This window comes from Oncorhynchus mykiss, chromosome 13 (genome assembly GCF_013265735.2).
Source record: "Oncorhynchus mykiss isolate Arlee chromosome 13, USDA_OmykA_1.1, whole genome shotgun sequence".
Classification (NCBI taxonomy): Eukaryota; Metazoa; Chordata; class Actinopteri; order Salmoniformes; family Salmonidae; genus Oncorhynchus; species Oncorhynchus mykiss.
Window position 1 is genome coordinate 47,881,433 of NC_048577.1, and position 25,618 is coordinate 47,907,050.

Genomic DNA, 25,618 nt, shown 5'->3' on the forward strand with positions numbered 1-25,618 from the left:
GAGACACTGTGGCCCACTCCGAGGACACCCCCGGACAGGGCCAAACAGGAAGGATATAACCCCACCCACTTTGCCAAAGCACAGCCCCCACACCACTAGAGGGATATCTTCAACCACCAACTTATCATACTGTTGTTTTATTTCTTTACTTACCTATTGTTCACCTAACACCTTTCTATTGGTTAGAGCCTGTAAGTAAGCATTTCACTGTAAGGTCTACACCTATTTTATTCGGCGCACATGACAAATAAACTTTGATTTGGTTTGATTTCAAGGGAACATGTACAGTGGTGGACAAATATATTGGAACCCTTGAACTTCTGAAATAAGTTAAATTGGAATAATTTTTTTATTGGATTGTCAACATTGCAGAACCAATTTTTCTGGGGAAACAAGTTTACAATGTTATTTAAGAAAATGTCAACAAATGGCATGGACAAAATACATGGCACCCAGGGGTAATACTTGGTTAAACAGCCTTTGGCGAACATGGCTGCAAAAAAACACTTATTGTAATGATCAATGGGGTTGCTGCACATGGCAATACGGCCCATTTTTCAGCTGCAAATTTTTCAATGTTTGAGTGATGCCTTTCACCAACTGTTGTTTTCTGATCTCACTATAGGTTTATGATGGGATTCAGATCTGGACTCATTGCTGGCCACTGCAGGAGTCCAGTATTTATTATTGAACCATTCCTGGGTGCTTTCTCATTTGTGTTTGGGTTGTTGTTCTGCTGGAAGACCCACAACCTTCAACAGAGATCAGTGGTGGAAAAAGTACCCAATTGTCATACTGGAGTAAAAGTGAAGATACCTTAATAAAAAAAAAGTCAAAGTGAAAGTCACCCAGTAAAATACTACTTGAGTAAAAGTCTAAAAGTATTTGGTTTTAAATATACTTAAGTATCAAAAGTAAAAGTATGAATCATTTAAAACTCCTTATATTAAACAAACCATACGACACAATTTTCTTGTTTTTGTTATTTACGGATAGCAAGGGTCACACTTCAACACTCAGACATCCTTCACAAACAAAGCATTTGTGTTCACTGAGTCCGCCAGATCAGAGGCAGTAGAGATGACCAAGGGATGTTCTCTTGATGAGTGTGTGAATTGGACCGTTTTCTGTCCTGCTCAGCATTCAAAATATCATGAGTACTTTGTCAGGGAAAATGTATGGAGTAAAAAGTACATCATCTTCTTTAGGAATGTAGTGAAGTAAAAGTAAAAGTTGTCAAAAATATAAATAGTAAAGTAAAGTACAGATACCCTAAAAAACGACTTAGTACTTTAAAATATTTTTACTTAAGTACTTTACACCACTGACAGAGACACAGTTTTAGGACACTGGGTTGAACATTGCACTCCAGAACACCTTGATAATCTGCTGATTTCATGATGTCTTGCACACGTTCAAGGCCCCCAGTACCAGAGGCAGCAAGGCAAATCCACAGCATTTTCAAACCTGCCCATGTTTAATTGTAGGGAGTGTGTTCTTTTCTTTGTTTGCTTCCTTTGCTCATCGATAAACATAAGGCGGATGGATCTGTGTTGTCAAAGAGCTCTAATTTTGTTCCATTAGGCTTGTTTAGGTGGAGGTTTGCAAAGTGCAATGGGGCATTATTTTGTCTCTTTCAGCAGTGGGGTCTTCTCAGTTTACCAACAACCACGTGAAGGGTTCCAAGAAAAGAGCACCCTTCCTACAATCAAACAAGCTTTCCCATTCCTTGCCACAGTTCAATATTTCCTGAATGAATCATTATATTAATTATGACATTGTTCCTAATTAAAACAGATCTTTCCTACACAGCTGTGTCTGCGCCTGTGATCAGCCTGCTTTAGAAATGTGGGAGTACGTTGTACTGTAACTGGGAAGAAATGAGCAGACACTGCTAATTGGGAACATTAGAGGCTGATACAACCCCTCGATATGCAGATACGTAGTATGGAATATTATGTGTATTAATCAAGTGCGCAAATCAGTTACAGTAAAAAAACAGAACAAAATCAACATTTCTCAATGAATAGTTAATATTTGTACTCACCATTTATATGAGCAAGACTGGGAAACAGTCCCAGCTTATATGAATTATCTGGTGGTGAAACGAGTGGTATGTTTGTGACAGAAGCCAGCGGCCACCAGCCCTGCACCGGGGGATGAGAGTAAGAGTGTCCCTCTTCCCCAAGGCTGGAGATGTTACAAGTCACCCGAGGGATGCAGGTACTACGTCAACACCGGCAGCAAAGGTAAGCCAGGCACACAGCTCCACCACAACCCTACTGACATGCTCACTCATGTGAGAGGAGGGTCAATATTATGAGGAGGGTGGAATAAATCTGGCAGATCCTCCACTCCTATTGGCTGTGATTCACCTTCTGCCAGCACCATACATTTCTACAATACCTCTCTGACTATGTATATATAATGTATATATCTGCATTATTACTGTAGCTATATAACCTGCCCGATTATGCTGGAACCAATACATATTTCATCCTTTCACGAGCAAAAACAGTGTGATGCGTCCACACGCATAAAGCTTACTTCATTTTTTTACTGCGTCAGGTTAGCGTTCACAAATGTTAAATCAGAAACCATCAGTTCCATTTGTCAGTTTTTTTTTGGTAACCATAGTTTCCAATTTTGCTGTGAAATGCTGCCGTCTCAGAGAGCTCATTAGCATTCCCCATCATCAACATCTCCCCAGCGCATTCATCTGAAGGAGGGCTTAACATCTCATCCACTTTCATCTGATTAGCCCAAATGTGTGGTGATGGCCGCCACTGCTGCAGGAACCTCAGCAGCTCAACCCATGTGTTCCACAAAGCCGTCCTGTGTAATGACATTTAAACAACCCCTGTTTACTAGACAGAAGAAATACCTGCTTGTTTAATACCAGGGCTAAAGCAACCTTTTATACAGATGCTTATCAAACGCTTTTCATTTGGTGGTCTGCACTACACAGACAGAGCTGTGTGTGTGTGTGTGTGTGTGTGTGTGTGTGTGTGTGTGTGTGTGTGTGTGTGTGTGTGTGTGTGTGTGTGTGTGTGTGTGTGTGTGTGTGTGTGTGTGTGTGTGTGTGTGTGTGTGTATGTGTGTGTGTATGTGTGTGTGTGTGTGTGTGTGTGTGTGTGTGTGTGTGTGTGCGCCCCTCAATGGGATAGGAGCCAGAGAAAAATACTGTTTCCCACAGGACAAAGCCAGGCTTCACCCACGGCAGCTCCAACACTCTGGCAGAACACTGCACCTTGGCACACCACACACTTTAGTAGAGATAAAGACCCAGGGGCTATTTTATAAAACCATATGCTGTAACACTCATTATTATATTAATTCAACTGCATAATGATTACAATGTGTTTTTGAATTACACTGATTAGAGATGCTATTTTTAAAGGGCACTCAGTTGTATTTTCAAGCAAGTCTAACACTTTTATTACTTAAGAGCATGTAATGTACTGACGTTATCAGATCATTGTATATACAGTGTCTCTGCCTGATTGAAAGTCAGAAAGCCTCTCTAACACTGTCCAGATAACAAAGGACTTCTTGCTCCACTAACTGAAAATATGTTTCTTTGATGCCCCGGGAACATTCTCAGAGAATGTCAAGAATATCAATAGTTTTTTCTGCAAGTGAATCATTCATTTCAATACTTTTCATTTCAAGTATTCTCGTCTTGTTTCTCTGTTCTCAACTGAACGAGAACACTGATTATCAGAACACTGTAGTCGCCTGCTATAGTCCTGTGTGACCATGTCCTCTACAATACTTTCTGAACATTTCTGAATGGTTGTGCTCTCCACCTGTGTTCTTTAGAGTTTCATTCAGCGTTCAGGGAAACTGTGGAACTGTGTGTCCATTGTGCCTTACTCCTCATTTGGCTTTAACTATTTCTGTGTCCTTCCAGAAACAACATGGGAACGGCCCTCTGCTACTTATGGAACCCCAGTGAGACCACCGGCACAAAGGAACTCCTTACCAGAAGGTAACATCAAGCCTCTCCTGAATTAAATCTACCATATCTAGTGAGTTAAATAAGTGTCAAAAGTGTTGCTTGCAATAGCAATTCCTCTTCTTCACTGTGTAGTAGCTGTACAACTGAAGTCATAGCAATCTAACTTGACCTAGCTAGCTGGAACACTTGTTGGCTTATTTAGGGGCATTTCAGGTTCTGCCTCTCATTACTGTATGTCTGAGGAACACCATCCCAGGCCAGTAGATGGTAGTCCACTGCTGGCATGTTCTCTCCACACATTGTGAGAACAACCAGGGAGAGAACAGCCAGCTGTAGTGATTTGTCAGACCAGACAAGGCTAATCCTCCCAGGGGAGGCAGGCAGTAATGAAGCCCAGGTTGAGGGATCTCTCTGCCTGGCTAGTCCAGCCCGGATCCTCCCTGGGCTCCGGATGCCCCGGCCCGGCACTGGAGACAAGCCCCAGGAAGTTAGGGTGAAGTAGTGTTGAACAGGAAGTGGGCTCAGATTACACTGCCTGTATCTGAGTCCATAACTCAGTCTGCTTCGATAATGCAAAGCATTCATGGAGACAGCCATGGGCTCTAGAATAAGTATGACGGCACTGCCATGGGCTCCCTATCTGTGGCAGAGCATTCTGTTGATGATACCGCAGATACCCACCTAGTGAGACTTCATACCATTCCATTTCAGCACACTGTTGTTCTGCGACCTCGTAAAATAGCTTGATCCCTTGATATATATTTCTGTATATGTCTCTCTAACAGAGTATCCATCCCTCTCTGCTCCATATTCTCCTGGTCTCTGCACAATTATGTGTGAGGTAGAGCTGGGTCATTATGTAATGTCTTTACATGGCTGTGGTGCTCAGCTTCCTTCAGGGGTCATTATGTCATGTCTTTACATGGCTGTGGTGCTCAGCTTCCCTCAGGGGTCATTATGTTATGTCTTTACATGGCTGTGGTGATCAGCTTCCTTCAGGGGTCATTATGTTGTGTCTTTCCATGGCTGTGGTGCTCAGCTTCCTTCAGAGGTCATTATGTCATGTCTTTACATGGCTGTGGTGCTCAGCTTCCTTCAGGGGTCATTATGTCATGTCTCTACATGGCTGTGGTGCTCAGCTTCCTTCAGGGGTCATTATGTCATGTCTTTACATGGCTGTGGTGATCAGCTTCCTTCAGGGGTCATTATGTTGTGTCTTTCCATGGCTGTGGTGCTCAGCTTCCCTCATGAGTCATGCTGATGTACAGTTAAAGTCAGAAGTTTACATACACTTATGTTGGAGTCAATTAAACTTGTTTTTCAACCACTCCACACATTTCTTGATAACAAACTGTAGTTTTGGCAAGTCGGTTAGGACATCTACTTTGTGCATGACATAAGTAATTTTTCCAACAATTGTTGACAGACAGATTATTTCACTTATAATTCACTGTATCACAATTCCAGTGCGTCAGAAGTCGACATACACTAAGTTGACTGTGCCTTTAAAGAGGCTTGGCAAATTCCATAAAATTATGTTATGGCTTTAGAAGCTTCTGATAGGCTAATTTACACCATTTGAGTCAATTGGAGGTGTACCTGTGGATGTGTTTAAAGGCCTACCTTCAAATTCAGTGCCTCTTTGCTTGACATCATGGGAAAATCAAAAGACATCAGTCAAGACCTCAGAAAAAAAATTGTAGATCTCCACAAGTCTGGTTCATCCTTGGGAGCAATTTCCAAACGCCTGAAGGTACCACGTTCATCTGTACAAACAATAGTACGCACATATAAACATCATGGGATCACGCAGCCGTCATGCCGCTCAAGAAGAGATGTGTTCTGTCTCTTAGAGTTGAACGTACTTTGGTGCGAATAGTGCAAATCAACCCCAGAACAACAGAAAAGGACCTTGTGGAGATGCTGGAGGAAACAGGTACAAAAGTATTTATATCCACAGTAAAACAAGTCCAATATCGACATAACCTGAAAGGCCGCTCAGTGAGGAAGAAGCCACTACTCCAAAACCGCTATAAAAAAGCCAGATTACTGTTTGCAACTGCACATGGGGACAAAGATCGTACTTTTTGGAGACATGTCCTCTGGTCTGAGGAAACAAAAATAGAACAGGACAACAAAATCAAGGTATTTTAGTGGCCATCACAAAACCCTGACCTCAATCCAATAAAAAATTTGTGGGCAGGACTGAAAAAGCGTGTGCGAGCAAGGAGGCCTACAAACCTGACTCAGTTACACCAGCTCTGTCAGGAGGAATGGGCCAAAATTCACCCAACTTATTGTGTGAAGCTTGTGGAAGGCTACCTGAAGCGTTTGACACAAGTTAAACAATTTATGCTACCAAATACTAAATGAGTGTATGTAAACTTCTGACCCACTGGGAATGTGATGGAACAAAGAAAAGCTGAAATAAATCATTCTCTTGTCACGTTCTGACCTTAGTTCTGTTATTATATCTTTGTTTTAGCATGGTCAGGGCGTGATTTGGGTGGGCAGTCTATGTTTGTTTTTCTATGTTGGTTTTTGAGTTTGGCCTAGTATGGTTCTCACTCAGAGGCAGCTGTCAATTGTTGTCCCTGATTGAGAATCATACTTGGGTAGCCTGGGTTTCACTTTTGGGTTGTGGGTGTATGTTTTCCGTGTGAGTGTTTGGTCCACACGTCATTGTTTGTTGTTTTGTTCAAGTGTTCTATTGTCTTTATTTAAAAAAATTATGGACATTTACCACTCTGCGCATTGGTCCTCCGATCCTTCTCTCTACTCCTCCTCAGAAGAGGAGGATGAGAACCCTTACAGAAACACCCACCACCAAAGGACCAAGCAGCGTGGTAACAGGCAGCAGCAGCAGCGAGATCAGGACGCCTGGACATGGGAGGAGATTCTGGACGGCAAGGGACCATGGGCACAGCCGAGAGAATACCACCGCCCCAAGGCAGAGCTAGAGGCAGCGAAAGTCGAGAGGCGGCATTATGAGGAGGCAGCACGGCAGCGCGGCTGGAAGCCCGAGAGGCAGCCCCAAAAATGTATTGCGGGGGGCACACGGGGAGTGTGGCGAAGTCAGGTAGAAGACCTGTGCCAACTTCCCCTGCTTACCGGAGAGCGAGAGGGACTGGGCAGGCACCGTGTTATGTGGTGGAGTGCACGGTGTCCCCGGTGCGCATGCATAGCCTGGTGTGGTACATTGCAGCACCTCGTATCGGCCGGGCTAGAGTGATCATCAAGCCAGGTGCCATGAAGCCGGCTCTACGCATCTGGTCTCCAGTGTGTCTCCTCGGGCCGGTGTACATGGCACCAGCCTTACGCATGGTGTCCCCGGTTCGCCAGCACAGCCCAGTGCGGGCTATTCCACCTCGCCACACTGGCCTGGCTACGGGGAGTATTCAACCAGGTAAGGTTGGGCAGGCTCAGTGCTCAAAAGCTCCAGTGCGCCTTCACGGTCCGGTCTATCCGGTGCCACCTCCATGCACCAGCCCTCCGGTGGCAGCCCCCCGCACCAGGCTGTCTCTCTGTCTCCTCCCCACAAGTGCTCCCGCCTGTCCGGCGCTGCCGGAGTCTCCCGCCTGTCCGGCGCCGCCGGAGTCTCCCGTCCATCCGGCGCTGCCGGAGTCTCCCATCTGTCCGGCACTGCCAGAGTCTCCCGTCCATTCAGGACCCATTGCTAGGGTCCCCAGTCTGAGGTCGGCGGCGAGGGTCACCGCTCTAAAGAGGCCACGGAGGCGGGCTAAGAGGCGGACAAGGACTATGGTGAAGTGTGGTCCACTTCCCGCACCAGAGCCGCCACTGCGGACAGACACCCACCCAGACCCTCCCCTATAGGAGGTGAGGGCCCTCGGAGTGTGGTGTCAGGAAAATAACCTCACACTCAACGTCAACAAAACTAAGGAGATGATTGTGGACTTCAGGAAACAGCAGAGGGAACACCCCCCTATCCACATCGATGGAACAGTAGTGGAGAGGGTAGTAAGTTTTAAGTTCCTCGGCGTTCACATCACAGACAAACTGAATTGGTCCACCCACACAGACAGCATCGTGAAGAAGGCGCAGCAGCGCCTCCTCAACCTCAGGAGGCTGAAGAAATTCGGCTTGTCACCAAAAGCACTCACAAACTTCTACAGATGCACAATCGAGAGCATCCTGTCGTGCTGTATCACCGCCTGGTACGGCAACTGCTCCGCCCACAACCGTAAGGCTCTCCAGAGGGTAGTAAGGTCTGCACAACGCATCACCAGGGGCAAACTACCTGCCCTCCAGGACACCTACACCACCCGATGTCACAGGAAGGCCATAAAGATCATCAAGGACAACAACCACCCGAGCCACTGCCTGTTCACCCCGCTATCATCCAGAAGGCGAGGTCATTACAGGTGCATCAAAGCTGGGACCGAGAGACTGAAAAACAGCTTCTATCTCAAGGCCATCAGACTGTTAAACAGCCACCACTAACATTGAGTGGCTGCTGCCAACACACTGACTCAACTCCAGCCACTTTAATAATGGGAATTGATGGGAAATGATGTAAAATATATCACTAGCCACTTTAACAATGCTACCTAATATAATGTTTACATACCCAACATTATTCATCTCATATGTATATGTATATACTGTACTCTATATCATCTACTGCATCTTTATGTAATACATGTATCACTAGCCACTTTAACTATGCCACTTTGTTTACATACTCATCTCATATGTATATACTGCACTCAATACCACCTACTGTATCTTGCCTATGCCGCTCTGTACCATCACTCATTCATATATCTTTATGTACATATTCTTTATCCCCTTACACTTGTGTCTATAAGGTAGTAGTTTTGGAATTGTTAGCTAGATTACTTGTTGGTTATTACTGCATTGTCGGAACTAGAAGCACAAGCATTTCGCTACACTCGCATTAACATCTGCTAACCATGTGTATGTGACAAATACAATTTGATTTGATTTGATTTATAGGTTCAGGTTTTGCGGCCGGAGTCCGCGCCTTTGGGGGTGGGGTACTGTCACATTCTGACCTTAGTTCTGTTATTATATCTTTGTTTTAGTATGGTCAGGGCATGAGTTGGGTGGGCAGTCTATGTTTGTTTTTCTATGTTGGTTTTTGAGTTCGGCCTAGTATGGTTCTCAATCAGAGGCAGCTGTCAACTGTTGTCCCTGATTGAGAATCATACTTAGGTAGCCTGGGTTTCACTTTTGGGTTGTGGGTGTATGTTTTCCGTGTGAGTGTTTGGTCCATACGGTACTGTTTTCGGTTTTGTATATTCACGTCATCGTTTTTTGTTTTGTTCGAGTGTTCTATTGCACGCTGCGCATTGGTCCTCCGGTCCTTCTCGCTACTCCTCCTCAGAAGAGGAGGACGAGAACCCTTACATCTCTCTACTATTATTCTGACATTTCACATTCTTAAAATAAAGTGGTGATCTTAACTGACCTAAAACAGGGAATTTCTACTGGGATTAAATGTCAGGAATTGTGGAAAAACTGAGTTTAAATGTATTTGGCTAAGGTGTATGTAAACTTCCCACTTCAACTGTGATAATACTCTAGCTCATTTTGAGATGGGCTGCCTTGATATGCAGCGACAAGCCATGAATCACGGCTGATGAGGAACCATTAGGACCCTGTAGGATGTGAGTAGGGACATTACCGTAGACGTATGCAGGGTTGTGACACACACATACACACACCCGCACACACACACACACACACACACACACACACACACACACATACAGACACACACACACACACACACACACACACACACACACACACACACACACACACACACACACACACACACACACACACACACACACACACACACACACATACAGACACACAGGAAACGTATTATTCCCGACTGTTAGGATGCAAACGACTCCATAACATTAAGATGTCACTTGAAGACATAAGCACAACCTGACCTTTTCACTATAATGGATTGGTACCCAGTCCGTCACATGAAGGAGTTGTATGTTCCCCCATCTGTTTATCGTTCTGAACTGATTCAGTAATGAGCGGGTTTAATCTGTCAATCATCTCAATGACATTTCTGATCTTTTCCCCTGTAGCCAATGGAGCACTTTATACCACAGGAAGTGCTATGCATCCCACGGACCCCCCTGGCGTGCCCCTACGGAGAGCCACTATGGACAAACAGGTGAGACTTTCAACTCAGCACTGCAGTCTGCAATACCCTTTTTAAAAGGGACTTCACCTGATAAACCTATATTTTGTCCAACTCGTTAAGTCTATTACGGTTGGAACATTGCAATCAGCTCAACGTGTTGATCGGAGTGAAATAGTTGTCTGATATTGAATTCACATCAACATTAAGCAGCTCAAACTCAATAATGGTTCCTGTAACACTTATAACATGTTGTAGGCAAACTAATTAAAAAAAAATACTATTTTAATGCAATAATTCCCTGTTTATTCTTGATATGGTATGCTTGAAATCCTTTGCACGCATCAAACATTCTTCAGGACAAAAATGGTCCTCTATGGTCCTCCCCAGTCCTGCTTTGAGCAGCTATGAACCTGGGCCAAGAAGTGTTACACGCCAACCCACGTGACTAATTACCCAGCGTTAGTGAGTACCCCGTCATCAGCTAACGGGAGAATACATGGACAGATTTGGGCCATATGGGCAGCTGAGATTTGGACCATGCCGCAGGGTTTGTTGTCAGCTTTTGTAAGGACACCAGCAAGAGAATCTTTATAGCTCAAACTGGGAGAACTGGGCATCCTGGGCTTCTGGGAAAGTCCGCTGGCTGGATCGCCACGCTCCGAGCAGCCCGGGCACATCGGTAGGTGCTGGTCAACGGCGCCATGTTTCGGAGGAGGAAGGTGAGAGTGCGTCGATGCGAAGCATGAGGCTTTCACTGGGTTACTACAGCTGACTGTGTTGTTGTGTTGGCCTCTGCAGGGGGGTGTTGTAATAAGCAGGGGTGGAGAGAAGGGCACAGTGGGGTGGTGTCCTTGGGGCGATCACGTGTACGGACGGTGGCAGCTCTGCTTTTCGCTGTAAACATGCTGCAGCCTCTGGTGGAACGCCATCATTAGAGAGAGAGGGAGATAGTAGAAAGAGAGAGAGAGGGAGATAGTAGAAAGAGAGAGAGAGTAGAACGAGCGAGGGAGAGAAGGATAGTGAGAGAGAGAGAGTGAGAAAGAGAGGATAAGTGTGGCTGCAGCCCTGCCCACACAGATAACACAACCACACGCACGTGGGTAAACACACACACACCTTTCGGCTCCCTCCGCACTCACATACGATGCACTCACATGTGTACATCAATTCTTCCGCTCATCCACCCTCTGGACCCCCACCCCTGAAAAACATTCAAATATGCATCAGCCCTCCACAAACACACTTGCCTAACACACCTCCGCAAACACCCACACACTATTATCAGACATCCTGTACCCACACACTATTATCAGACATCCTCTACCCACACACTATTATCAGACATCCTGTACCCACACACTATTATCAGACATCCTCTACCCACACACTATTATCAGACATCCTGTACCCACACACTATTATCAGACATCCTGTACCCACACACTATTATCAGACATCCTGTATCCACACACTATTATCAGACATGCTGTACCCACACACTATTATCAGACATCCTGTACCCACACACTATTATCAGACATCCTGTACCCACACACTATTATCAGACATCCTGTACCCACACACTATTATCAGACATCCTGTACCCACACACTATTATCAGACATCCTGTACCCACACACTATTATCAGACATGCTGTACCCACACACTATTATCAGACATCCTGTACCCACACACTATTATCATATACCCACACCGCTCTGAATTGTCATTACGCTAGCACACACCCACACTGTCAGACAGTATTGTATGCACACACACACACACACACACACACACACACACACACACACACACACACACACACGCGCACACACACGTGCGCACACACACACACACACACACACACACACACACACACACACACACACACATGTTTTTCTCCCTCCTCCTTCTCCTCCTCTTTTCCTCCGACTTGCCTCTTAATCATAATTAGCCTTCTAGTTATCATTACTAAGCCATTTCCCTCAGACCCTGCCCCCTCTCCTCCCCCCCCCTCTCTCTCTCTCTCTCTCTCTCTCACACACACACACACACTCCCTCTTTCTCTCTGTCTCTTTCTTTCAATCTCTCTGAAGAGGGAAGAGGGAGGCATGGTGATCGAATGTGTAAATAAATCCCCGCCTCTCCTTCAGTATTCCATCTCTCAACTAAATTCAAAGGGGCTTTATTGACATGGGAAACATATGTTTACATTGCTGAAGCACTCTCTCTCGCTCTCTTCCGCTGGCTCCATCCATGTGTTGTCTCACTAGTTTTCAGTATGGACAGTAGGGAGACACAGGCCTCCTCGCTACATCGTCCCCCTGCCGTCAACCTCCAGACTCGGGTGACAGCCTCGTCACGCTCCTAGGACTACGACCAACCGCCTCCACCCCCTCCCTCCACTCCACACATCCCCGTCCATTCTCCCCAGCCCCTTACTCCCCCCCCCCCACACACACACACACCACCACCCCCACCCCACCCCTGTGACGCGTCTCCACTCGACTCACCACGTCAGGCAGGCAGCAGGCTGTGAGAGGCAGCCTCAGTTGCAGGAGCAGGGTTTCCCCGTGAGGAGCAGCGAGAGGAGCAGAGAGAGGAGCAGAGAAAGGAGCAGAGAGAGGAGCAGGAGGAGTAGAGGTGTTGTGTGATGATGGAGGCGGCCAGCTTTGACACCGAGGAGAGCTTTGACGTTGATGATGCCTCCTGTCTCTCCCAACAGAACCCGGGGAACAATTCGCCAGCTAAGAGGCAGAACAAGGAGATCAAGGAGACCAAGATAACAGTGAGTACCCTGGAGCTCCAAACCCAGAACCTCTCCATCTCACTACCCATCTCTCTCTGTGTCATCCTCACTCTCTCTTTCTCTCTGTGTTGTTCTCACTCACTCCCTATCTCTCTCTGTTTCTCTCTCTCTCTCTCTGTCTATCTCTGTTGTTCCCTTTCTCTCTCAGAGCAGCAGCAGCCTCAGACTGTGTTTAGGATACAGATCCTGTGCACCATTACACCAGGGAGAAACAGCAGATGTGACAGAATGTTTATTTTTAGCTAGGATTATTCCCTTTTGAGATAATTGAACAGAAGAAAGAAGATAACAATGTTTTACCCGACAATAGGCTAGATGTTTTTGTATTTCATTCCACCATCTGCCAACGTTAAAATACACAGCATCTACCCACTATGCTACAGTGTGTCCGTGTAGCAGTGTAGTCTCTGTGTTTGGCTGCAGATCTCTGTGGAGTAATGGGGGAACCCACAGTGCAGGAACACTGCCGCCACACCAAACAGCCTATTGGATAGAACATTAGTCTTAATCAGTGCTAATCTTTTTCTCATTGACTGTACTGTGTCTACTCCCTTCTATCAGTCTTGTGGGTTTGGGACTTAGGCTTGCAGAAGCGCCATTTACACACAGGAGATGCGTCCTCAAGCAATGAAGAGGTTCAGATTTCTCTCAGTTCACAGAAGCTGCCGCAGACTTTGAGTGAGAATAGGTATCCCATGCAGCAAAGTCATGTTTTTATCATACTCTTTCAATGTATGATGGGCTTTGATTTTCTTGAAAAGCACAAGATCTTTGTAGCTGACAGTTGACATCTCTGGGTATATTTAGAGTATATTTCTCTCTGACAGATCCAGAATCTGACGAGCCCTCTGAGTCTTCTTCTCTAGAAAACATAGAAATATATTATATGAGTGTAATGCTGCATCCCTCCCATCCCCCAATGGACCCCACATGGCTGCAGGACAATGCAGTTCACCCAGGACTGCATTCACCAAAACACAACATCAACACTTCCACATTACAGCCATGATTATATTTCCGTTCTACTCTCCATCAACAACAGCTAATGAAAACATTTACATCACACACGCAGCTTGAATTCCTACTCCCACGTATCCATAACTAGCATTCATTAAACTCATTATACTCAGAAATATAGAAACAAATTTCTAGCAAATTAGGGATTTGTGTGGACCACATGAAACCAGATTTATGTATAACATCCCTCAGAGTGTTAAAGTTGTTCTGACACTGGACCTCGTGGTTATGTAACCTATAATGAGGAATGTAGGAGGAGATGGTGAGTGCTGGGCTGAGGGTTGACAGACAGTTCTGTGTGTGCCCAGTGTTGGTTCTGCTCGGTGGGCTCGCTGGCCTGCTCCAGCCACGGGATCTGTCAGTCTGCCTATTGTGAAGCCCCACCGACCTGCACAGAGAGATGCAGCAAGGCCAGTTTCCATGGTTACAAAAGCAATAGCACACTGATTAATGGTGCTGAAATGGAAAAGACTGCCATAGGAAACACTGGAGCCATTCAGAAAACGAATTGAATTGATATTGTGGAAAAATAGAAAACATTTTTTTATTTTTTATCTATAGATCTTTTTTTTTACAGGTGAGCTTTGTTTGATAGGGCTTGATTGATGGCATCGTTGACAAAGGATTGGGGTGCTGTTGTGCACCCCAATCCTCAGTGTACTATCCAATCCTACATGAGCCATGATGGTCTGTACACAGCCTCAACATTTAACCATGATGTCATGTCTTCTGTAGAAATATGAATGGATCAAGCAATGAATCTCTCAGAAAAGGAGACCACTAGATTAGGCTACATTCATTCCATTATAATGCAGTTTTATACTTTGCGGTGTAAAGAGAAATCACATGAATGGGTAATTGGTCTGTGATTATTGATATTCATGGTTTTGTTCAGGGACTCATTCATTGCATAGAAGAAGTGGTGTCGTGTAATGATGGAATAATGGGAGTTTGTAGTTGTTGATGCTGGGTATGGCGTTCATCATGATGTCAGTCCAGGAGGGTGTTTTTCTGTTGTCCCATGATGCATGTTGCGTCATGTGACCTGTCTTCCAGCTGTCATGGACAGAATCAGATCCCATATAGATGGATCATGGCCCCTCCATTAGAGACAGTGGAGGCTGGTGAAGGGAGGATGGCTCATACTAATGGCTGGAATGTAGTGAATGGGACGGTGTGTTTAATGTGTTTTAATCAATTTTAATGAGCCTATCCTCCCATTTAAAGTGACACCAGCCTCCGCTGATTTGAGACCAATAGACCCGTAACCTTGTTGTTACCTTGTCTCCTCCGTATTATAAGGCTGGTCCTGAGTGTGATGGAAGGAAGATGCACAGGGCTGAATCATCTGAATAGCCAGCCATGTCTTCCACCTCATTAAACATACTCAAGTGCTGTTTGACTTGTTGTTACGAAGAAAGAGTAACAGCTTGTTGGGGTGTCATCTTGTGTCGTTTGGAAGACTCAGATGGGTTATTTTTGATTATTATTAATGGAAAATGTTTTACCAAAGCAGTCACACAATAATCACTCATTAAATGAATGAGTGAACACAGAGTTGGAGGACGCCACAGCATTCTGAGAATAGTGGAGGACGTCTTGGAATCTTTTGTTATTATGGGGGATTGTGCCTTTACAGCAAAAGTAATTTGTTGCATAGCAACAGTGGCTGAGTACCCTACAGTGTGTGTGTGTGTGTGTGTGTGTGTGTGTGTGTGTGTGTGTGTGTGTGTGTGTGTGTGTGTGTGTGTGTGTGTGTGTGTGTGTGCGTGTGCGTGTGTGTGTGTGCCGGGGGAAGAGTTATTTTCTGATAGTGTTAGCTAAGGTGGCAAGAGATGTATGTGTTGATACCCTGTCTATGTCTTTAAGCATGGGTTATTTTCTGTGTTTTATGTCTTTAAGCATGGGTTATATTCTGTGTTTTATGTCTTTAAGCATGGGTTATTTTCTGTGTTTTATGTCTTTAAGCATGGGTTATATTCTGTGTTTTATGTCTTTAAGCATGGGTTATATTCTGTGTTTTATGTCTTTAAGCATGGGTTATATTCTGTGTTTTATGTCTTTAAGCATGGGTTATTTTCTGTGTTTTATGTCTTTAAGCATGGGTTATATTCTGTGTTTTATGTCTTTAAGCATGGGTTATATTCTGTGTTTTATGTCTTTAAGCATGGGTTATTTTCTGTGTTTTATGTCTTTAAGCATGGGTTATATTCTGTGTTTTATGTCTTTAAGCATGGGTTATTTTCTGTGTTTTATGTCTTTAAGCATGGGTTATATTCTGTGTTTTATGTCTTTAAGCATGGGTTATATTCTGTGTTTTATGTCTTTAAGCATGGGTTATTTTCTGTGTTTTATGTCTTTAAGCATGGGTTATATTCTGTGTTTTATGTCTTTAAGCATGGGTTTTATTCTGTGTTTTATGTCTTTAAGCATGGGTTATATTCTGTGTTTTATGTCTTTAAGCATGGGTTATATTCTGTGTTTTATGTCTTTAAGCATGGGTTATATTCTGTGTTTTATGTCTTTAAGCATGGGTTATTTTCTGTGTTTTATGTCTTTAAGCATGGGTTATTTTCTGTGTTTTATGTCTTTAAGCATGGGTTATATTCTGTGTTTTATGTCTTTAAGCATGGGTTATATTCTGTGTTTTATGTCTTTAAGCATGGGTTATATTCTGTGTTTTATGTCTTTAAGCATAGGTTATTTTCTGTGTTTTATGTCTTTAAGCATGGGTTATATTCTGTGTTTTATGTCTTTAAGCATAGATTATTTTCTGTGTTTTATGTCTTTAAGCATGGGTTATTTTCTGTGTTTTATGTCTTTAAGCATGGGTTATTTTCTGTGTTTTATGTCTTTAAGCATGGGTTATATTCTGTGTTTTATGTCTTTAAGCATGGGTTATTTTCTGTGTTTTATGTCTTTAAGCATGGGTTATATTCTGTGTTTTATGTCTTTAAGCATGGGTTATATTCTGTGTTTTATGTCTTTAAGCATGGGTTATATTCTGTGTTTTATGTCTTTAAGCATGGGTTATATTCTGTGTTTTATGTCTTTAAGCATGGGTTATATTCTGTGTTTTATGTCTTTAAGCATGGGTTATATTCTGTGTTTTATGTCTTTAAGCATGGGTTATATTCTGTGTTTTATGTCTTTAAGCATGGGTTATATTCTGTGTTTTATGTCTTTAAGCATGGGTTATTTTCTGTGTTTTATGTCTTTAAGCATGGGTTATTTTCTGTGTTTTATGTCTTTAAGCATGGGTTATATTCTGTGTTTTATGTCTTTAAGCATGGGTTATATTCTGTGTTTTATGTCTTTAAGCATGGGTTATATTCTGTGTTTTATGTCTTTAAGCATAGGTTATTTTCTGTGTTTTATGTCTTTAAGCATGGGTTATATTCTGTGTTTTATGTCTTTAAGCATAGATTATATTCTGTGTTTTATGTCTTTAAGCATGGGTTATTTTCTGTGTTTTATGTCTTTAAGCATGGGTTATTTTCTGTGTTTTATGTCTTTAAGCATGGGTTATATTCTGTGTTTTATGTCTTTAAGCATGGGTTATATTCTGTGTTTTATGTCTTTAAGCATGGGTTATTTTCTGTGTTTTATGTCTTTAAGCATGGGTTATATTCTGTGTTTTATGTCTTTAAGCATGGGTTATATTCTGTGTTTTATGTCTTTAAGCATGGGTTATATTCTGTGTTTTATGTCTTTAAGCATGGGTTATATTCTGTGTTTTATGTCTTTAAGCATGGGTTATATTCTGTGTTTTATGTCTTTAAGCATGGGTTATATTCTGTGTTTTATGTCTTTAAGCATGGGTTATTTTCCATGCTGTTAGTGATATTTATGTCTATTCAAACCATTCCAATCTGTGAGGCCCGGCTCACAATTTTTAAACGTCCAGGCAATAAATGAACCTTTCTACATTTGCCTCAGCATTTAGGGTGGAAATGACTGTATAATGAATGCAGGTAGAGGACAGACTGTCCCTCTGGTTGATTAGGCAAACTGGCATTTGTCAACACTGTCTGCTGTTGGGGGTAAGTGTAATTAGTCTGTTCTAAACTACAGGAATTACCATCATCATGTGACTCATTCATAAGCTATGACCCTGCCTGCCTCTCAGAATCTCCATAACACTGTCAGGCTGAACCATAACACCCTCGATTTGCTGACTGTCCAAAAACATCAACTACTATAAACCACACAGAGTGCCAACAGTGCCATACAATTCTCCCTGATTTTCACAGAGGTAATGAATATGAATCTCTGAGTCCTAACAGTGTAGCACCCCACTAAGAGCCCATAAAAGAGTAGTGAGCTATAGAGACAGCCAGATAACTTGTCTCAGTTTCTGGAGGATGTGAGCAGGAGATAAACAACAGCAGTGATAGATGGCGAGTCAGTGTGATGGAAAATCTGGTGTCCGTGACAATCAGTCATTAGCGTTAGCGTTAGAAAGAGTCTACGACACTTCTATGTGTGTTCCTACTACTGTATCTCATGTGGTGTGTGGAAGCAGGCATATTATGCAGACTTAGGTGTGTGTGTGTGTGTGTGTGTGTGTGTGTGTGTATGTGTATGTGCGTGCACGCGTGCGTACGTGCGTGCGTGCGTGCGTGCGTGCACACCTGCGTGTGTACGTGCACGTGTGTGTGTGTCTGATTGATGCACCTCCTTTCTCTTGCCTGTCCGTATGTGAGTGTTAGTGTGTACATATTAGATGTCCAGGGGCCATTGATAGAACTGCTTTCAAGCAGGAGTTGGAGATCTCTGCAGACGGCTGGTTGCCTTCAGGAAAGAACGGGGCTCATGTTAGTATTTATTACAGAATAGCTTTTCGGGCTTGCTTCCATTGTTTGACTGTTTTTTCTCAGGAACTTCTCTAAAATCTCCCTAATTCTAAATAGTTTCAACTCCCAATAGGCTCAATGATTTGCAACACAAAGCTTCAAACAATGTCATAGTTACATAAGCAAATATGGTAATCAGCTAGTAGAAATGTGCACAGTGTGTTTTTTCCTTGTCGTGTGCTTTAGCCAAGCAGTGAACACATAATACATATTTGTGCATCTGAGATTCAGCATGTCTGGATGTCCATGTAGTCTGCTGGGATGTCATTGGCAGTATGGCATAGATAGAGGACATGTTGTTGTGCCAGCAGGGAGAGGTTACAGATGGTGAACATTACATAATTGCAGTCCTCTAAGGGTAATTGAAGACGCTGTGGACCAGAGTGTGTATTCAGTCTGAGTGCTGGGTGTGTTAAGCTGTGACTCTGCTCTACAGTGGTTTGGGTTGTTGTTGGTTGTTTCCTCTGTATCACTGATTGTAGGTCGTTCTCTTCATTATGATGTTGTTTTAGTTTATCACAAATAAGTTTAAGGATCGTAAGGCCAGGACTGGACGGTTTGTGCTCTCTCTTTCTCCCCCCTCTCTTTTCTCTCCCTCTTTCTCTGTCCCTCTCCCCTCCATCTGTCCCCTTCCATGTCCCCCCCCCCCCTCTCCACCTCCGAGGGTTCTCTGGGTCACCATCTTGATGACCAACACCCCCGGAGAGTATTTACTCATTCCTGACCTTTACTCCCATCCTCATGACAGACAAAAACTGAGCCTCCATGTCCCGTCTCCAAATGAGAAGCTTCTATGCACATCTCCCACAAATGACACCTTTGATGTCTGCTCTAACCATAGCGTTTCTCCCACATTCATTCCTGAGAGTTGAATGCAATTAGTCTATTATCCTCCTCCTCCTCCTTTCCTTCTTCCTCTCCCTCTGATGTCTCACAGAAACCTCTCTCACTTGTCTCTCACTCTCTTGAATTCGTATCACTATATTTTTGCATTCAGATCAACTGCGTCACCTTCCCACTGCCCAGTGTGACGCCAGATCAACCAGAGCAGCAGCTACTGAAGCCCAATGAGTGGAGCTACTGTGACTACTTCTGGGTAAGATAGCGCCTGACATCTCTAAACCACTCTCCAGCTCATAGAATAAGATCCCGACTTCCTATATTTATAGGAATCTCCTCCCTGTTACATATGACTTTGAATCCAACAGGGTAGATTTTGTCTGTCATATTAACGCCGACTCATGTGTCTACAAACATGATTGTAACAGAAGCCTCTTTTCACTGAACTGTGATTTGGATGGTTGTTCTTGTTCCACTGAGTCATGTTCTAAGTGGCTGTCTGTATTTCTGTGGCATAATGTGCTCCACTCAGCCAAAGCTCAAGCCCATTGTGTGAATTGAATCTGTCACCTCTGGTTCACGTGGGGCTACCACATCACTCCCTGTCGTATCCGCATCCTGTTACACATAGTGGGATGTGCTGCTCCTTGTTCAACCCTTAGACACACACACACACACTCATAACTCACACGCAAATGACGAACACACCCACGTGCGCATGCACTCCTTGACACATACGTTTGTAGTTCTGACTCATACACTCATCCACACACACACACTCCCCAACACCCATCACCACTCACACACACTCAATGTAAAAATGTCATTTTCTCCATGAAATGAAGTCTGCGTGTGTGATTGATGCTCCATCCTCTCCCTCAGACTGACAAGAAGGACCCCCAAGGGACCCCCTCTGTGGGCGGCTTTGAAGTGCTGCTGCAGAAACAGCTCAAGGGCAAACAGATGCAGAAAGAGATGGCTGAGTTCGTCCGGGAGAGGTAACACAACATAGTCAGCTTGGAAGGGGTACTGTGTATTTTGTGTGTTGGGAAATGTTATTGATTAACTTTATCGTATCTTTTTTGATCGTAATCTTATTTGGACTGTTTGTCGTGTCTTATCAGGGTGAAACAGGGTTCTCTTGTCATTATCATTATGTTATTGTAGAGCATGGGTTATTTTGTACTTGGCAACCCGGCTCCACTCTATAGTATCTATTCATATATTTACAATGTATTTATTTAGCAGACGCTCTTCTCCAGAGCGACTTGCAGGAGCAATTAGGGTTAAGTGCCTTGCTCAAGGGAACATGGACAGATTTTTCACCTAGTCGACTTGGGGACTGGCCCAGCACACTTGACTTCCAGGCTAGCTGCCGCCCCAGGTGTATCATCCCCATGCACATTTGAATTCAGATACATGTGTTGTACCGTACTAGGTTTATAACGTTAAGTTGTAGACGTTCATAAAGTGGACATCCTAAACACATGCTTTCATAGGCTTCAGCATAGCAAGAAGCCCCATTTTGCGCCCACAACAAATGTTCCCATTGACTCAATAGACTTGAGAATTAGGTGGACTTTCACTTTTTCCCCTGACTGTATTCACACAATTCATTTAAATTCCCCATTCCCCAACATTCTAATTCAGGGCTGACCTTTCTTCATTGGTTCAGTGAGACAGCTGACCTGATGTCAGATTCTGGCCATATCCATTTCTTTGGAATGGCCTTCGTGACCTCCCATAGAGAACAGGTTTACTCAGATGTGTATGGTTAATGGGTATTTGTGGGATAATTGAATGTCACAGAAATATGGCTGGTCTTTCTGAGTCGCCCTCAGGGTGGCCATGAGTAAATAGCCTCACATCATTCCCATCTCTGGCCTTTCCACAGGAAAGTGCATTATTAACTCATATCCAGGCTGTTGTTACAGGATATTGTTTGACATCTTCTCAGCACAGAATAATAGGCTTTGAGCATCATAGTGGCCACAGTGCTGTATGTCTTTGGGTGTCGGCGATATACTGGAGGACAGTGTCTCCATGCCCCAATGCTCCTCTGAAACTGTCAGCTTTAAAAAAAAAAATTATCCTCTATTGGTCTTCCCTGGAGTCCCATACTTTAGAGCCCCATGGCTGTCGTTGTCCGTTGCAGGATAAAGATTGAAGATGAATACTCTAAGAACCTCTCCAAGCTCTCCCAGAGCCCCTTGGCTGCTCAGGAGGAAGGGTGAGTGAGTTAACAGAATAGATGTCTATTCGTTCTATATTCTTCACCATATACCTGTTTGCTACTTGGGTGTTTTCCCATCCATTCTATCCAGTTTGGTTGATGTCTCTTGTTTGATCCCATTCCAGAACCCTTGGGGAAGCTTGGGCCCAGCTGAAGAGGAGTTGTCATGACGAGGCTGAAGTCCACCTCAAGTTCTCCAACAAGGTTGCTGTCTTGCTAGAAGATACTGTGGATGTTATAGATTGCATGTACTGTAACAGACCAAGAAAATTCTAAAATCTCCATGTGAACCGACGGAAGTGGACAACATCCATGCTTCACTCATACCTTCAATAACATTATAAGATGTATTTTCTATGGGCTATGGAGCCCTCAGAGAAGGCTTAGTTGGCAGTCAGTTTATTTATGTGTTCCTTTGGTCAATCCAAGGCCTCTAGGACCACGTACTGGGGTGTTTGTTTACCTCACTCTGGTTTGTCATGGGCAAAGAAAAAGAGGGGGGGGGCTTACAGCAGCATTTACCAGTGAAGAAAACAACTCTACTGGGTCTTAAGAATGCTTAATATAAAGCAGAGGTAGCCTTGAAGCTTTACATAGCCTCCATTGTCTGATTAATTAGTGGTGTCTTCTGATGAGCCCCAGGCTGCGGACATGCAGCCCGCCATGATCCCCTCTCCTGTGAGCTCGGAGACACCCCGGCTGATGGGATGGGGTTAGGTAACGTGTGGAAGAGTGAGAAATCCTCTTGAACATATAGTGGCCTAAGTGCACTTTTCATTACTATTTATATCCATGCTTTATGCAGCTAGGTCACATATATCCTGTATAGGACTACCAGGACTCTAAATCGGTGTATTTATATAGTAGTTAGATAGGCAGATACAATGTAGTTACAGTGTAGTTACATATAAGTACATATCAATTACAACTGTAATAACTGTACCTCTTCAGCTCCAGTGTGAGGTGGAGAAGCCCCTGCTGACGTTCAGAGACAACTTCAAGAAGGAGTTGAAGAAGTACGATCACCACATCATAGACCTCAGGAAGCAGCTGGCCAGCCGCTATGCAGGCGTGGAGAAGGTATGGACCATTCTATACCAAAGCATCCTATAATCCTTGTCCTACAATTCAGGTTTTCCTAGAGAAGCTTTAAATTATCCAAAATGAATGTCAGAAGAAGTGTTTTAGGGTTGATCTGACTACACCACAGCATTATTCTGTTGGACTATTGAAACCATTCACCGTATTTTAAGATGAACTGTTTTTCTGCTCAGGAAAAACCTGTTGCTTTTTGTTGCCTATCTTTCTCCCCATGGTAATCATATAGACTAGATTAATCAATCGATCATAACGTCCTGTTCGTTTTATTTTAGTTGGCATCCATTAAACACAGGAGATTTTGTGGGTTTACGGTTCGTGCCTGCCAAGTGCTGTGTTTACATTTCCAACAGTGTTACATCATGACATTGGAGAATTGCAATCAACAGACGAGATGAAGGAAGATCCTGTGATGTGAAATAAGAATAGATTAAGGGATGAGGCCGGGATTTGAGTGGAGAAATAGGTAGCCGAGATGAAAGGGCTGCCATGACTGTGGTAATAGTTGTAGGTTCAGTTGATCTGAGGATTAGCATGAAATGACTCATATTGTTTCTGTATTCACACTGCTGCTTGGTTGCTGTAGGCCCGTAAAGCCCTGGCAGACAGGCAGAAAGATCTGGAAGTGAAGACCCAGCAGCTGGACATCAAGCACATGAACAAACACGAGGAGGACATCAAGAAGGCCCGGCGGAAATCCACACAAGCAGGTCAGGGGTTAAACACACATTGCATCATATGTAGAGCACCCGCATGTCACAGTTCCATGAAACGCCAGCATAGCGGTGCCGATTCTACCCCCAGAGAGGAGAGAACATGCACCCAAAGCATGCTGCATTCTCAGGTGTGCTTTTTATTAACTTACCACAGTGTACTTCTAAAGGCGACAAATTGCCTCTCTCCTTTCAAATCTGAGCCGTTCAATTCACCCACAGCTGTGTTTCTTGATAAATCAGCCCTGTATCGCTGAGCAGCGGCTTTTATGTTGCGTAAGCCCCTTTTGAGGCCACTCTTGCGTTGCACGCAAATTGCCTACCCTTGTGATGTTGTGCTGCCATTGTGTAAAGTTGTGGTAGTGTTTTCATAAGCAGCAAGAGGCATAGCCGACAGAGGGAGAACTCTGTTGAGGGAAGCACCCCCTGGCACAACACCAGAAAACATTGCAAAAGAGAGCCAGTAGTATTTCAACATGGAATATGATCTATTTTTGTGGTGGGATAACAAGTCGGCTAGGAGAGGACCATTACCCACAATCCCCAGGGCTAATCTTTTGGTCACAGTGAACAAGGGTATCAATGGAGGACTTGTCCCATCCGGACCAGCCAGGCATCCCAAACAGTCAGATCTGGCAACATGGATCACATGGCCGGGCCTGTTGTGTAAATGGAGCAGAGACAGGGTTGCGGACAGTGCAGATATGTTTCACATGCTCAGGGTTCCGACTTGGGGTGGATTCCCAGACTGTGTTGCCTAAGAAGACTATGCTTTCCCCAGCAGGAGGCAGAGGGGGTGAGGTGGGGCCGTGCTGCAGTCAGATAGGGATTGTGGGAGGCTTCAGTCAGACATGGATGGGGTTTGAGAGCTCAGACAGGAGGCCGACAACACTAAAGCTCACTGCCAACAGCAGCCAATAGTAATGTAATGATACTAAGCAATTAGCATAGTCAAAATATTGAGCAATGTCTCTTAATTTATACTTAAAACCATCTGTTATACTGCAAGTATATTTTCCAGTGTGTTGTGTTGTACTGTGGATCTCAAAAACATTGCATTATCATGTGCTTAGGAGACAAACACGTCTTGCTTTGCATTTATATTTGAATGTGGAATCATAGTGAATATGCTTAATTCAGATAACATGAGGCTATGATCAGCCATGCAGTACAATGCCTGGGGCTCCCATTTCTCTGGCTTCCAGGTAGTATGATGGTACAAATAGCTCTGGTGCCAAGATTGTAATTGCTTTTTCCATACATAACTATGCACACACTTTAGAGGAAAAAGCCAGCGTGAAAAAATAAATCAATAAAAGTCGTCATCTTGTTCATTCTCTCTCCCACTCAGATCCTTAGTCTCAATTCACAGCTCTAATCAATAGATCCCGTTAGGCACGCTTTAGATGACGTCTGCCTTGTGTCTTTCCCTTTTTACAGGGGTAAATGTCATTAAAAACCCTGGCCTCATTACCATATAGATTGAGATGTGCTATTATTGGAGAGGCTCGATTGTAAAATAACTTCCTCTGTAGTTTTGTTTTAGGTTGTTTCTTACACCCTTTTGTCATGATGTTGCATTAGTTAATGTGACGACTGTTGCTCATCGAATGATTAAAGTTTCTAATTGCGTGATTAACTGATTCAAGCAATTATTAACTCAATAACCTGGGGCACTATGGGAAAAATAGTTTTTATTGAGATTCTATTTCCCAAATCTCGTTCTGAACGTCGTATAGTTCGTGAATCTGCACGGACCCGGGTCTCACCAATGAGTTCATACCACACCAATCTTAGTTGAATAGTTATTTACTACAAAGCTAAAATGATGATGAAAGATACACATAGACAAAACACATTGTAGGCCATTGACTAGAACTTAGTATAATGGGCCAACACACTATGGCGCGTGTTACCCACAATGGGGATTTCAAAA

General features: G+C 43.8%; 1 protein-coding gene across 4 annotated transcripts in view; it reads left to right on the forward strand.

The window, feature by feature from the left end:
* LOC110486607 (growth arrest-specific protein 7) overlaps positions 1-25,618 on the forward strand; it is a 37,043-nt gene that overhangs the window by 6,027 nt on the left and 5,398 nt on the right. The window contains exons 2-11 of one of the 4 annotated variants that reach the window (XM_021558335.2): positions 2,129-2,249; positions 3,914-3,991; positions 10,057-10,145; positions 12,842-12,904; positions 19,796-19,894; positions 20,521-20,636; positions 21,794-21,868; positions 21,997-22,075; positions 22,823-22,951; positions 23,556-23,679. In XM_021558335.2, coding sequence (XP_021414010.1) covers positions 2,129-2,249; positions 3,914-3,991; positions 10,057-10,145; positions 12,842-12,904; positions 19,796-19,894; positions 20,521-20,636; positions 21,794-21,868; positions 21,997-22,075; positions 22,823-22,951; positions 23,556-23,679 — 973 coding nt within the window. Of the gene's footprint in view, positions 1-2,128; positions 2,250-3,913; positions 3,992-10,056; positions 10,146-10,657; positions 10,835-12,617; positions 12,905-19,795; positions 19,895-20,520; positions 20,637-21,793; positions 21,869-21,996; positions 22,076-22,822; positions 22,952-23,555; positions 23,680-25,618 lie in introns of those variants that run through there. The other 3 variants (XM_036941324.1, XM_021558338.2, XM_021558336.2) reach the window with 3 other exon arrangements.